Raw genomic sequence first — 14,152 nt, forward strand, 5'->3', positions numbered from 1 at the left:
CTCGGCTTTTTGCCTTTGCTGTGGCCAGGCTGGGCGGGCAGGATGGAGGGGCCCCGGTGGATCTGGATTCCAGGGCCCTCACTCCCCGGAGAGCAAAGGCAGCCAGCCAGAGAGGGACAAGGAGAGCAGGGCCCTGGGGTCCTGCAGATCTCCAGGCTTCCCCTGACCAGCGCACCTTAGGCAAGCACCCGACCTCGAGGGGCTCAGTGCGTATCTCCCAGGACTACTCAGAGATTAAAGCAGATGGCACCTGCAGGGTGCCTGGGGTCCAGGAAGCACTAAACAAATCAAAGCTGCTATGATGGAGAAGAGACCCCGGACTGCGAGTGGGGAAAATGGGGGACAGAGATGCCACATGAGGAACCCCAAAAAAGTGGAGAGGAAGAAGCCACCATGGGGACAGCAGAGACGAGAGAGGGTGTGAGGAGAGTCCCCTAGGGGGTCTTGTGGGGAGGAATGACGAGGAAGTCCTGTGGGCAGCTTGGGAGTGGCCACTCTGAGGGTAAAACCCAGGGACACACTGAGGGGTCCCTGAGGCCAGGTGTGGGCTGGCGCCACCTTTAAGCTGAAAAAAAGGTGTTTGTTGGCAAGTGCGAATAATGCTTTTCAGTGCAGTGTTGGGTGTCTATTTATGGCACCCCAGTGGGCTCATTAGCAGTTGTGAGAAATAGTCTGATCAGGGCACCTGGGGCTTCTCAGGAAACAGAGGCCCAGTTCTACACCTGAGAGTGGTGGCAGGTGGCTCTGCTGCCGACCTCACCTGGAAAATGGGGATTTGGAAGAAACCATGGCTTGTATTGCATGGTGCTTATATATGCTTATCTATCTACCTATCTATATGAGTAAAGCTTTTAATTTTAAAAAAATGTTTTAATAGAGATGGGGTCTTGCCATGTTGCCCAGGCTGGTCTTGAACTCCTGGGCTCAGGCAATCCTCCTGCCTTAGACTGCTACAGTGCTGAGATTATAGGCGTGAACCACTGCACCCAGCCTGCATGGTGCTTTTAGAGTAAGTTCTCTCCAGGCATTTGGATGGGTCTGCCTTTTAACCTCACAGTCCTGTGAAGCAGTCAGAGCCAATAGGATCAACACCAGAAGAAAGGAGAAAACGAAGGCTCAGAGAGGCAGAGCAACTGGCCAGAGATGACAAGACAAAAGAGGAGCTGAGCCAGGGTTCCCCATCGCCCCTTCCCACCCCACAAGTTAGAGTCTCTCTCCTTAAGAGAGGACCAGTGTCTGCACCGAGGAGGAGGAGGCAGAGAGAGGACATAGAAGGGGCATTGGACCAGGAGTCCACTTTCAGCCTGGCCCACGGCGTGTCCTCAAAGAAGTCACTTCCTCACTGTTGAGGACCTCAGTAGGGACCGCACCTTCGAATCAGCCGAGGAGCTCTTTATTTTTATTTATTTATTGAGTCACCCAGGCAGGAGTGCAGTGGTGCAATCATAGCTCACTGCAGCCTCGAACTCCCAGGCTCAAGCGATCCTCCCACCTCAGCCTTCCAAGTACCTGGGACACATGTGCCACTGTGCCCGTCTAATTTTTGTTGTGGTGGTTTTTTTCATAGAGATAGGGTCTTGATATGCTGCCCAGGCTGATCTCGAACTCCTGGGCTCAAGTGATCCTCCTGCCTCAGCCCCCCCAAAGCACTGGGGTTACAGGCATAAGCCACCGTGCCCTTCCCTGAGGAGCTTTTTAAACCTTCCAGCACGCACATGCTACCCGAGACCCCTAAAATCCCATGGGTGGTACCCAGCTCGGGCCAGGCTTCTGCGCTGGCTGTAGGCAGGCAGCTTAGAGACCACTGGGCCAGCCATCAGGCCTCAGGTCCCTCCCGCTCTGTGCTTATGTCTAATACTTTGCTTATGTTCTTGGGTGTCTTCACCCCAAACACAGGGCCTCTGGGATGAAAAAGAATAGCCATTCTTCCTCCCTCCGAGGGTGCCTCACACAAAGCGATACAAGGTGTGCTGAGGAGCAGGCCGGCCCTGGGAGAACCCAGGCTCCTGCTTCCAATTCCAGGCCCGTTCCTGGAGCACACTCACTGTGCCACCCTCGCCAACCCAAAGACTGTCCTGCCCCTTCCACTCCCAAATCCCTCTCGCTTGCCCTCCCTGCCCTACACCCACTGGCCCAGACCATCCCAACCCGAAAAACTGCAGCGCCTCCTGAGGCTCTCCCTCCTCCCACTATCTTCCACATGGCTGCGGCCACCCGGATCCTTCCACAATGCAATTCTGACCCAGTCTCTCTCTCTTTGAAACTGAATATACAGTTTGATCTCATTTTGGGGAAAAAGAAAGTGAGTAGGTGAAAAGGATTTATACCAAAATGGTAACAGTCATTTCCTCTGCTGGGTAGGAATACAGAGAATTCTGACATCTTTCTGCTTTTCTCTAACTTTCCCCAAAATTTCTGCAATGAACATATATTACTTTGTAATAAAGGGAAAAAACATAATCATAATCATAATAAATATAAATAATAAGCCGGGCGCGGTGGCTCACACCTGTAATCCCAGCACTTTGGGAGGCCAAGGTGGGCGGATCACGAGGTCAGGAAATCAAGCATCCTGGCTAACATGGTAAAACCCCGTCTCTACTAAAAATACAAAAATAGCCGGGGGTGGTGGCGGGCGCCTGTAGTCCCAGCTACTCGGGAGGCTGAGGCAGGAGAATGGTGTGAACCCGGTAGGCAGAGCTTGTAGTGAGCCAAGGTCGCGCCACTGCACTCCAGCCTGGGCGACAGAGTGAGACTCCGTCTCAAAAAAAATAAATAAATAAATAATAAAAATAAAATAAATTTTAAAAATAATAAAAAATACAATAAGTATTATATTTTGAAAGCCTTTCACAGGTTCCCAGTCACCTACAGAAGAAATTCCATCTTCTCTTGATCTCTCCCTGGCTACCCCAGCCCCAGGTCCTTCCTGTAAGGTTCCAGCATGGCCAAACCTCGGCACAGCCTTCTCCATCCAGAATGCAAGTTCACATCAGCCCCAGAATTTCTACTCATCTCCCAAAACCCAGCTCAGCCATCATCTTCCCAAGCCCCACTCCTTATCCTTCAGGCCAGCTGTGCCTCATAGACGTCTACCATTGCTCCAGTGACACCAGGCAATGTCGCCTCTGCCTCACTGCGCCCTAGTTAGATAGCCAGTTCCTTGAGAGCAGAGACCATGTAAATTCCTTCTCTCTATGCCCAACATCTAGTACCTAGTAATACACACTCCTAACAATAGCTGACATCTTTATAGCAATTACCATGTGGCAAGCATTATGCTAAACACTTTACATTCATTGGCTTGTTTCCTCTTCACAACAGCTCTAAGAAACATTACTATTATTATCCCCATGTCTCAGATGATAAAATTGAGGCTCAGAGAGGTTAAGTGACTTAGGCAGGGTCACACAGCAATTGCACAGGAGAAGAGTGCTGCACCCAGAACTGTGATTCCAGAATCCGTGCCCCTAACCAGCACTCCATAAATGTTAGCTGATGAAAAAAGTCCTAGGCCAGGGGTGGGTCCCAGGAGGCCCAATCCCAGCCCACAGGTGGTTTCTCCTACCACACCAACTCTACTTCAAGTCCTAGGCAGGGAGTTTTGCAGCCAGGAGAGGAGGGTCTAGTGGTGGAAGGGGAAGACACCTGGGGGCCCCCGTTCTCCAGGCATTTTTCAGAAACCCCTTCACACGACCCCTGGTTCGGCTGGTTTGGAGCTAACCCATCTTCAGCTTTGATCTCTGCAGCTCAGCTCAGTTGCCATGGAGATGGTGCCCACTGAGCCAAGCTGGGGGAGACAGCAGTGAGTGCGCAGGCCTAGTCGGGCTTAGGGGGCACATGCTGGGTGTTTCCAAGTGCTGTTTACTTCCTGTCATTTTAATTAGCACCCAAATCACCCGCTCACTTCACAGCTTGAATTAACCCAATCTCTCCCAGCTTCTCCATCTGGTGTGAAGCTTGGGACCCAGCAGCGAATCAGCAAAGAAGAGCAGCCCTCCAGACCCTGGCTTATGGGGTCAAGATCCACCTGCTTCTTTGCAGCACATTTTGACAGGGAGACCTCACCCCCTACACCCCTCACCACCAAGGACTCGGGGGCCTGGGCTGCTGCTTGGCCTTGCCACTGACTGCCAGTAAGTGAGTCGCTTCCCCCCTGAGATGCAGAAGAACCCAGGCAATCATGTCTGCAAGGGCACTTTGTGAACTGAAGCTCCGTACTTTCAAAAGACACAAGACAGGACGCCTGAACCCCGGGTTCTCTGGCACACACCCGGGGAGCCTAGGGGCAGGGCTGGGCAGAGGCTCTGTAGGGTCTCAGTGTTACAAGGGGCCTCAATATGGACGTCTGACATTGTCTCCACTTGAGGACACACAGCCAGAGGCACAGCGACAGGACAGAAAGAAGACAGTCATCATAAGACTGAATATACCACAATTTCCCTAACCCTGTTACAGCATTTCTTCATTTTTTAATAGATCAAGAATCTCTAAAAATGGAAGTGGGCCAGGCCTGGCTCAGCTTCTGAGAGGCCCTGTACCTGCCATTATTTTGGCCTCATTCCTCAGGCAACGGAGCCTGTGATGGAGGCCAGTCCACCGAAGAAGACCCAGGACTGGAAAGAAGCTTGCCTCTGTGGCCTCCTCCTGCCCTCCCTGGAAATAGCCACAGGGCACAGACAGAGGGACCCAGAAAAGAGCAAGGTGGGGCCCAGTGGGGACACCTGGGATCCTCCTCTGCTGAGGATTAACACCCCATCACACACCTGGGAGAGGGCACCTGGAGAGGCAGTGTCCCTGCGAGGGGGTGGGGGTGGCTGGGAAGAGGGTTGGGGGGGCAGAGGGTCCAGTCATTAAATACTTGTGCCTCTCTTGGAGAGGGCGGCAGAGGCTGTGTTAGGCCTGGATAAACAGAAGGAGACAGGCATCTAGAAGACTCTGGCCTCCCACCTCCTCTGCCCTCAGAGGAATTTCCTTGGAGGGCAAAAATGTGCTTATCATCACTCCCTGCGTGCCAGGAGCCGGGCTGGGCCTGGGCTCAGGTATGCCTGCGCCAACACCCACCTGATGCCCGGGGCCTGACCTCCCTGCTGGTCCAGTGGCATCTTGGTGGCTGCCCTAGTCCTTGGTCCCTGCTCCAGGCGGTGGCCCCAATAGTCCATAAAGGGCAGAGAACAGTGGGAGGTGTGAGGGGCCGGGGCTGTGTTCTGAGCTGCCTCAGGACCCTGGCTTCCCTTCTGGAACATGGGGGTGGGGGTCAGAATTCAAGCCCAGGGAGGTCTGAGGGAGACCCCAGGGCTGGAGCTGAGCCACAGGCTGTGGTGCAGGGTAAGAGCCCTGGGCCACAAGAGGAGTGGGGTTGCGGGTGCCTGCCCTTTCTCTGGCCCTGTTTCTTCACCTGTGAAATGTGGGGCTCAGTGCTTCTGAGTCTCCAGGATTCTGCTCCCCCAGTTCTTCCAAACTGAGAACTTGGAGATGAGCAGAATAGGAGCCCGAATGATTTCAGACCCTTCACGTCCTCTGCCCTGTGCCAGGGGACAAGGGGTCAGGGAAGGAGCGAGCTGTTTGCATCCAGGCAGAGGTAAGACACTAGCCGGGCCTGGCTTGTCCTTCTATACAGGGCAGGCTTGACCGACTGGCAGGTGTTGGGGAAGAGAGCAGGAGGGGGCTGGACGTTCCACCCTACAGAATCTGTTCTCTACCCGAGGGAGCCCTGTCCCACCATCCACATGTCTGATAGGTGGCTGGCCCACTCTGTGGGCATAATAAGGTGTGGGAGTGGGGAAGAGGCTCAGAGCACCCTCTCCACAGGATAAAGTAGGAGACTGGCTGGAGCCAGAGACAGGCACGGAGGGCTGAAGGACAGGGAGACCCGGGGACAGTCGTCCTTCATTTTATCATTCACTCCTTTATCCCACAAATGAATCATTGAAATTCAGGGAGCTGGGCTTGTTGCTGTGTTTGTACCAACCTTTTGGGGTTCTGGAAGAGGAAGAGATCTCCCCAAATCACCAGCACAGTCAGACCAGCACCCCAGCCCCTCTTTACTTGAACCCACAGCACTGCTACTTGGAGAGGAGAGGGAGGGGTGCAGAGAACGGGCTGGATGAGATCCTGTCTGGCTCTAACATGCCACAGTGCACAGGTTTATATTGAGCACCTACTGTGTGCCAAACACCCCATGCAATGCTCTGGGGATGGGGTGGTAAGGTACACAAGGCCGACTGTTCCCAGATCCTCTCTTCAGGGGATCACGATGGGAGGAATGTGACAAACACACATTACAAATACCAGCAGAAGGACTCAAGATACAGCCCGCAGTGTAAGTGATGCTATGAGGCAGCATCCAACCTGTGCCGAATGAGTTATGGCCAATAAATGCTGCAGGAACCCCAAGGAAGGAGCCACACCTGCAACTGGATGCTGGCCAAGCCCTTGGGCGGTCAGAAGCTGGCACACTTCAAGAGCCACAGCTGGGCCAGGTCTGCATACTGAGGCTGGGCACAGTGGTATCTAAACTGTGTATCCAGGCATAGGCCTGAACATACATTTTTCCCATCCACAAATCTTAGAAGACCCACATTGCTCCCGCAAGGAGACAAGCAGAGACGGGGTTGTGGACTGCATGTTTGTGTCCCCCCAAACCCATATGCTGAAATCCTGACCTCCAATGGGAGTCAATTAGGAGGCGGGGCCGTGGGGGAGGGATTCAGTTTAGATAAGCCATCAGGGTAGGGCCCTCATGATGAGATTGGGGTCTGTGTAAGAGGCTAGAGGCTGGCACGGTGGCTCATGTCTGTAATCCTAACACTTTGGGAGGCAGAGGGGGGTGGATTGCTTGAGTCCAGGAGTTCAAGACCAGCAAGGGCAACATGGTGAAACCCCCAGTCTACAAAAAATACAAAAATTAGCCAGGCGTGGTGGTGTGTGCCTGTGATCCCAGCTACTTGGGAGGCTGAGGTGGGAGGATCGCTTGAGTCCAGGAGGTGGAGGTTGCAGTGAGCCAGGATTGCATCACTGCACTCCAACCTGGGTGACAGAGTGAGACCCTGTCTCAAAAAAAAAAAAAAAAAAAAAAAAGAAGAGGCTACATAAAGCTCATGCTCTCTCTCTCAGCCATGTGAGGCTATAATGAGAAAAGTGTAAGCCAGGAAGAGGGCCCTCATCAAACATCAAGTCTGCCAGCATCCTGATCTTAGACTTCCTGGCCTCCAGAACTGTGAGGATAAAATAAATCTCTGTTGTTTAAGCCACCCCATCTCTGGTATCTTGTTACAGCAGCCCACGCTAGGAGAGATGATACGTGTGTCCTCAGCCTGGTGCTTGCCCCACGATGCCATTAGGCCACATTTCTCAGGTTTCTTGGTCTCCAGCTAATATACACCCTCCCCTAATCTGGTCACAGGTACTTTCTCTGGAGAAAAAAGAGAATCTCTTCCTTAAACCCAAAAACCTGCTGCCCAGCCTGTGGCAGTGGTGTGGTAGGATAAGCAGGGTATACCTGTCGGTGGCCAGGCCATTGCCAGGCTCTTCCTGGAGTCACAGCATACTAAAGCCTCTGCAGATGATTTGGTTTCACCTCCCCACTAAACCACCAGGAAAATCAAGGCCCAGAAAGGTGAAGTGGCTGCCCCAAGGTCACACAGCTAGTTCTGTCCCCTCACTGGGAAGATGAGCAGAGCGCTCTCTCTGGCCCTTGGGGCTTAGGGTCAGACAGAGCTCTTCTGTGCTCCAGGTAGCCTTCTGACCTCTTTGAGAAAGGGAGGGAAATGTGCTGGCTTCCCATCCTCTCAGGCTGCTGCAAGACTGGAGTAGCATACGACAGCCTCTCCAGGCAAAGAGGGCTCTTCTCTCCCGCTCTTCCCAGGCTTGGAGTCTCGCTGGGTGTTCAAGAGCCCATCACTCTGCTGACACTGTTCCAGCTCCAGTTAGAAGCTGGGGTGGAGGGGAGGTCAGGGAAAGGCCCACCCTCCCATTCTCAAACCCCAATTGTTGTTGTTGTTGTTATATGTTTTGTTTTGTTTTTAGTCACTTTATCTGGCAGAGGACCCAAACCCCAATTATGAAATCCATCCTGACCCACTTTCGGGTTCTTCTCACACACCCACACTTACCCACAGACATTGGCGCAGCGCATCCCCACACTCCCGCTGGTTTAGGTGTGTGGGGTGGGGAGCAGGGAGGGGTGGTCAGGAGGGAGCCCCTTTATGGCTACTTGCTACTTGCCTTCTTGGTGTTCCTAAACACATGATATTGTTAGCCAGCAGGTAATAATATCCCTGGACCAGACCCCAGGATCATGATGAAGTCCCTGGCATACAGGAAGGGCTCAGATCTGCAGTGAATGAGTGACAGTGAACGTACAGTAACGTCTTTCTCACAGGTACAGGCATGGTGTGGGCCAGCCCCAGAAATGAGGACCCATCTGGTGGTTTTTCCGTGGGGGAGGAGCGTAGTACCTGCCCTGGAAGCCCTCCAGCCCCCTGACAAGGTGCCTTCACACATATGCGTCCCTTTCAGTTTCCTAGTCTGAAACCAAAGCTCAGAGGGGTTATGTGATGTGCCTGGCATCCTGGGGCCAGTCAGCGGCAGAGCCCGAACTGCACCCAGGCCAGAGCTGTCCCAGCACACTGCACCCCGGCCCCTCCTGGGTGGAGAGCTGCCTCTGGAGTGTTGCTATGCCTGGGTGGGGAGTAGGCTATAGGCAGGCTGCTGGAGACACTGGGGGCTTTGGCCCACCTTCCTAGGAGGTGACACGCCTACTCAGGGCATCCTTGAAGACTCAGAGGACACAAGCCAGAGTAGACTTTGCTCTTCAGGGTAGACCCTTCCTTCTCACTTTCGCTAAGGGTGAGGCCTAGAATTCCCTGAAAAGCAAAATTACGTGAGATGAGTTGGATTCAAATCTCAGCTCTGCTACTTACTAGCTATTTGACCTTTGGGTAAGTTACTTCTCTGTGCCTCAGTTTCTACAACCATAAAATGGTAGGCTGTAAAGTAACAACAACTATCTCCCAGGTCCTTGAGAGGTACAAGAGACCACTCAAATTAAAGTGCTTTAATTTGATTTAATTTAATTTAATGGCAGATGTGAGTGCTCACTGCACCAGGGATTCAACTTATATGAACTGTGGTGCCAAGCACTGTGCAAGACACTCATAAATATAACGAAAACTTCATAGAAGTGGAGTACAAAGTAGAGAAGAGCCAAGAAGAAAGAGAACAGTTCTTCGTAGCCAAGCTCTGTGGAGCCTGCCCTGAAGAATGCTGTGTAATGGACCTGTCTCCTCCAAGTGTCCATCCCTCTAGGCCCTAGATGCTTTGTTCCAAAGACCTGCATTAAATTCCACCCAGTTGTGCAGGGAGTGAATTGGGAGGTAGGAGCATCGGGGAGCAGGACTTGCAAAAGCCCAGGACTGCCCAGGGCAGGGCACAGCTAGATCTGTGGGCCAGGGAGCCAGGCAAGGTCCACAACCTCCCCCCTCTTCTGCCAGAATCCCCTCCTCCCTGGCAGCCGGGCACCCAGCATTAGAAGAGATCTACCCAGGCACAGGCTGTAAGAGCCCTGAGCCCACTGGAGGGGAGGATTACTCAACTGGTAAATCCTGCCTTCCCTATAATCCTGGTGATCAGAGAAAGATGCTAAGCTGCGCTCCCTCTCAACCAGCTCTGGCCAATTCCAAAGTGGAGCAACTCCCCAAGTTTTCTTGCTCTTCTTCATTCTCCTGACCCTTTCAACATGATTCCCTCAAGTTCCCCCTTCAGTTCTGTCCACACCACTTAATGAGGCATTTCCCTCCCAATCCTGTTCCCCAAGAGTATCCCACTCCTCCTGCTTGCCTCCACCCTACTAGGTCAAATGGGAGGCCCTGTACCATTTTGGGGTTGTGAACAAGGTCCCAGTTCAACCTTGCAACCCCTTAAGGGATTCAAACGAAATTCCCATCTCTCCTTTGAGGAACCAAGGAGCATATTTTCCAAAGAGCTGGCCTAATGGAAATATAAAACCCATTGCTACTGGGCCCAGTTAGAGTGCCTTCAGCCCTTAGGCAGGAAATAGGGCTTCTTCTGGCAGAAGAGGGATATGTTGGTAGTGCTGGTGGGGACCCTGTGTACTGTCTGGGCACTGCACAACTTCAGGGGGCGCCATTTCTATTGTGGCACCCCTAGAGTTATGCAATGCAGTGGCTCTGAGCTATCAGCCTCCTTCCTGCCTTTCTGCAGAGGCTGTCAACAGATCCCCAGGGCCAGGCCCTCTTGCCCAGCCTTCTTTGTCCTACTTCTCTCCCTGACCCTGTCCTCCTGCAGCCAGGACTACCTTAAATGGGGTTTTAGAGGACATCTGCCCTACAAAAGCCTGGGGCTACCAAAATCAACACACGCCTAAAGCTTTCCCATGAATCTTATATGTGCAAGTCCTGAAGACTTTCAAATCTAGTGCCTTTCTTCTGATGAGCATGAGAGGAAGGGGGAAGTGGCTGGCACCAATACAGGGAGACAGGTGGGCAGCCCAGTGCCATGGGGTCAAGCAGTAAGTCATTTATTCTCACCCACCGAGCTGGCTATTGGAAGCAGGTGGAAGAAGGGAGGTGGGGAGGAATCTTTTATTTTAAACCTTTCCTGTTCTGATTAAGCATTTCTTTTCCCTCTGACCTTCACTGGTCCCATTTTGGCAGATCAAACAGCCAGCGAGTCGGAGGGAGGCCTAGGCCAGTGACACATGGATTCCGGATGGGCCGGCCCGCTGCCGCCCCCTCGCTGCTGTGGCCGGGCTGCTGCCCAGGAGGCGGCAGGAGACTGCGGCTCATCTGCGCCGGGCCTGCAGGTGCCTCGGGAAGGCCTCGCGGGGCTCCAGGCTCCTGCGGCTGGGCAGGTCGCGTATGGGGCGAAGGCGGAGATCAGCAGCCCATCGGGGACCTGGCCACTCAGCCTGGAGACCTGGCTGCCCGTGGTTCCTGCTGTCCTCTGTGAATTACAACCTGCCAGTTTGACTTTGGGGAGAAACAGTCACTTGTCTGACGGTAACAAAAAGATCCAAATCTCTGCCTCTTCCCATCACTTGGCTGGATAGCCTATGAAGCATGTGTGTTTTAAACAAATTTCCAAGGAACTTGTGGATGCACGCAGTTTAAGAGAAAACGGGAGAGGTCATGGTGTGGCCTGCGTTGTACTGGGTGGGTCGGACGAGGGAATCTGGGGAAGGAGGAGTAAGGACCGGGGGCCTAGAAGAGGTTTTCTGGGGTCAGGGCAGCGGTGAGCACCAGGTCGCCAGGAGCAGCCGGCGTCGCCTCTGGCGCATCCGGGCCCATCCCCCACAGCACCCCCAACGATCTCGGGGTCCAGCCACACCCTCTGCCCGCCCTGCCTCACCCCTGCTTCCCCAACCCCCAACCCGGCCGGCCCGGCCGGGAGGAAGGAGCCGGCCCCGCCGGGCCGCCGCCTGCGACTTCCCCTCTGATCCACAGGTGCCGGTAAACAAAAGTGCCGCAGCCGCCCCCCCGCCCCCACCCCGCGGAGTTCGGCCCAAGGTTACGTCGGGGTTCGGGCGGCGCCCGCCGGGGGCCCCAGACCCAGCCTCTGGGCTCTCCCCGGCTTCTCAAGCCCACCGGGCTAGGAGCCTTCCTCCGGCTCCGAGCTGCTCCCCTTGCTCCAGGCTGGGTTCCCCGCTGAAAGGTTGGTACGGGAGAACCAGCCTGGGTCCTCGCGCGCCGTTCTGCACGGGGACCCCAGCCCACCCTCCCTCCCCGTACGGACACGCCTTCCACCATCTCGCCTAGGAAGGCTGCTGGGACCCCAGACCCAGAGCCCCGGCCACACTCCCGTCCCATGCTGTCCCCCTCCCGCAAAGCCCACGGTGGGAACAGAGGGCACCGCACGAGCCGATGCCACCCTCACTGCCGGCCCCACCCAGACCTGCCGGTGCTGCAGTGCCCCGTATGTGCAGCCTGCAGCATCCCAGCGGCTGGGGCAGGCCCGGGGGCGGCTCACACAACGCAGCTGGGGAGCGGGTCGGGGTCCAGCCGCAGCCAGAGTCTGGGTCCCCCCAGTCCCGCACCCCTTCCCACTCCCGGCCCGCAGGGGAGACCCCGGAGCGCGCGCCCCCGGAGCGTCGGGCGGGTGTGGGGCTAGGGGTCCCGGGGCTGGGGGGGTCCCAGGGCCGCCGGCCCGGGCCGCAGGGACAGGGGAGGGGCGCCGGGCCGTGACCCCCAGTACTGTTTACTCTCCGTGTAATTAGCCGGCCGGGCTGCGGAGCCTCGGGCTGCGACGTGCGGCGGCCGCTCCCGCAGACCCCGGAGCTCAATCCCCGAACCCGCAACCCCGGGTCTCTGCCTTGGCGGCCCTGCGAACTCACGTCTCGGAAGCGGTTCCAGTGCTTGATCTTGCCGCTGTACTGCGAGATGGACGACAGCCATTGCTCGTCCTCCATGAAATTGCCGGGGGTCTCGCCCTCCTTGAGCCCCTTGGCGTCGCCTTCGGCCAGGGCTGCCGCGGCCAGGAGCAGCAGCGGCAGCACCAGCCGCCCGCAGCCCGGGGCGCGCATCGTGGTCCGGGTTCGACCTGGGGGGTCTTGATTTCTGCAGTATTTTAATGTCCTTCCTCCCACCCCGCTGCTGGCGAAGCGCACGCGGCTATCCTCAGCTCTCCTCCCTCGGTCTGCCTCCGGTGACTGGCGGAGAGTGGGTCGCGGCTGAAATGTGACCTGGTTAGGAGATGCACTTGTCTGAAAAAGCCCAGCACTGGACGCGGAGAGGGAGAGAGAATCAGAGAGGCTGCGCCAGCAGGGGCTGTAACTGTAGCATCAGCATCACGTTTGACATCATCATACCTGGTTTAAAAAAAAAAAAAAAGGAGTGGGTAGATTTCAAAGCGAAGCGCTCTCTGGATGAGAGCGCCAAACGCCAGCCAGCCGCAGCGGGGCCCAGCCCCGCCTGGCACACGGGGAGTTGCAGACCAAGAAATCAGAATCCCGAAATGTCCCTGAGCTCCCTCCAAGGATGGAGAGCAAGAAGGGCCCCAGGATCTCCCCGGGGAAGATGGGATGGGGGAGAGGGCGCAAAACTCTCCGGTTACAAAGCCAGCCAGGCTCAGGTGTCGGAAAGGGAATTTGGCCAGACACTGTTTTTCTCCCCTTGCCTCCCACCCAGAGGGGCCTGCGCCACAGCCCTGACAGCTGGCTTCCTGCGAGTTATGGCTCTACCGTAATGGGTGGCTTCGTTAAGACAAAAGCCGTATAACAACTGGCTGCTCAGAACCATTGCTCCCCAGCGGCACCGCGTTGCGCAAGGCAAGGCCTGAGCACTGAGTGGCTGGTGAAACAGAGGCAGATGTCCTCCTCCCCAGGCAGCTGTTTAGGGGCTGTCACCCTTTTTGTTAGCTCTTCCCAGGACAACCCTAAAAGGCAAATGTCTGACCATTTCATCTGCCTTGGAGGCTGCAAATTTGGAAAAGGCATATTTGCTTATGGTTTTTTGACTTCAAGTTAGTTTGAATAAGCCACTGGGGAAGCCGGGGAGTGGGGGGCTGGGGTGAGGTGCTGGTTTTGAGGTGTTTCGGGTTTTGTTGAAACTGTGACCCTCCTTATTAGCTGTAGATTTAAATGTTGACATACCAGAAGGCTGGAGGCTGGCCACGGTCCCAAGATCACAGCAGAAATGGGGAGAGGTTTACATTACAAATACATTAAAGAGGAAACATCATCTGATGGGACAAAACCTAGTGAACTTTTGAGACCCAAGCCTTAGATTGTGTTTTTATAAAAAGACTTAGCTGCTGTGATCTAAAAATAAAATAAAATAAAATTTTAAAAGGCAACGAAAAACATGATCTTAATCAGTAGGAAAAAACATAGCTTACGAGGTTCCTTGTCACCCTGAATCTGGCCTGTCTGGGAACTCTGAATGCCTCAGTGGCTCAGGCTGGAGTCTCGTTGGGAAAACAGAAAACAATAGCTCCCTTTCCGTGTTTTCTTATTTCCTTTGCTGTTGGATTTAGTGGTGGTGCTGCAGTGAGGCCCTGGCCATTGACGTCTTCATCTCACAGTAATAAAGCATTCTTCCTGGGTGTGTCCTGGCGCTGTACAGTGGGAGAGCACGGCTTGCTGTCGTGGAGACTAGGGGACAGAATCCCACTTACTGGCTGGATTCTTGAGCAA

The 14,152-nt window shown here is 54.8% G+C and overlaps 1 protein-coding gene across 2 annotated transcripts in view; it reads right to left on the reverse strand.

The window, feature by feature from the left end:
* The window catches only part of SPOCK2 (SPARC (osteonectin), cwcv and kazal like domains proteoglycan 2), a 29,847-nt gene extending 16,562 nt beyond the window's left edge, over positions 1-13,285 (reverse strand). The window contains exons 1-2 of one of the 2 annotated variants that reach the window (XM_058436328.1): positions 13,199-13,285; positions 12,353-12,826 (exon numbers count right to left, since the gene is read on the reverse strand). In XM_058436328.1, the coding sequence (XP_058292311.1) occupies positions 12,353-12,541 (189 nt within the window). In that variant the 5' untranslated portion in view covers positions 12,542-12,826; positions 13,199-13,285. Of the gene's footprint in view, positions 1-12,352; positions 13,160-13,198 lie in introns of those variants that run through there. The other variant, XM_032139504.2, reaches the window with a different exon arrangement.
* Positions 13,286-14,152: the final 867 nt, after the last annotated feature.

This window comes from Hylobates moloch, unplaced genomic scaffold, assembly GCF_009828535.3.
Source record: "Hylobates moloch isolate HMO894 unplaced genomic scaffold, HMol_V3 SCAFFOLD_3, whole genome shotgun sequence".
Classification (NCBI taxonomy): domain Eukaryota; kingdom Metazoa; phylum Chordata; class Mammalia; order Primates; family Hylobatidae; genus Hylobates; species Hylobates moloch.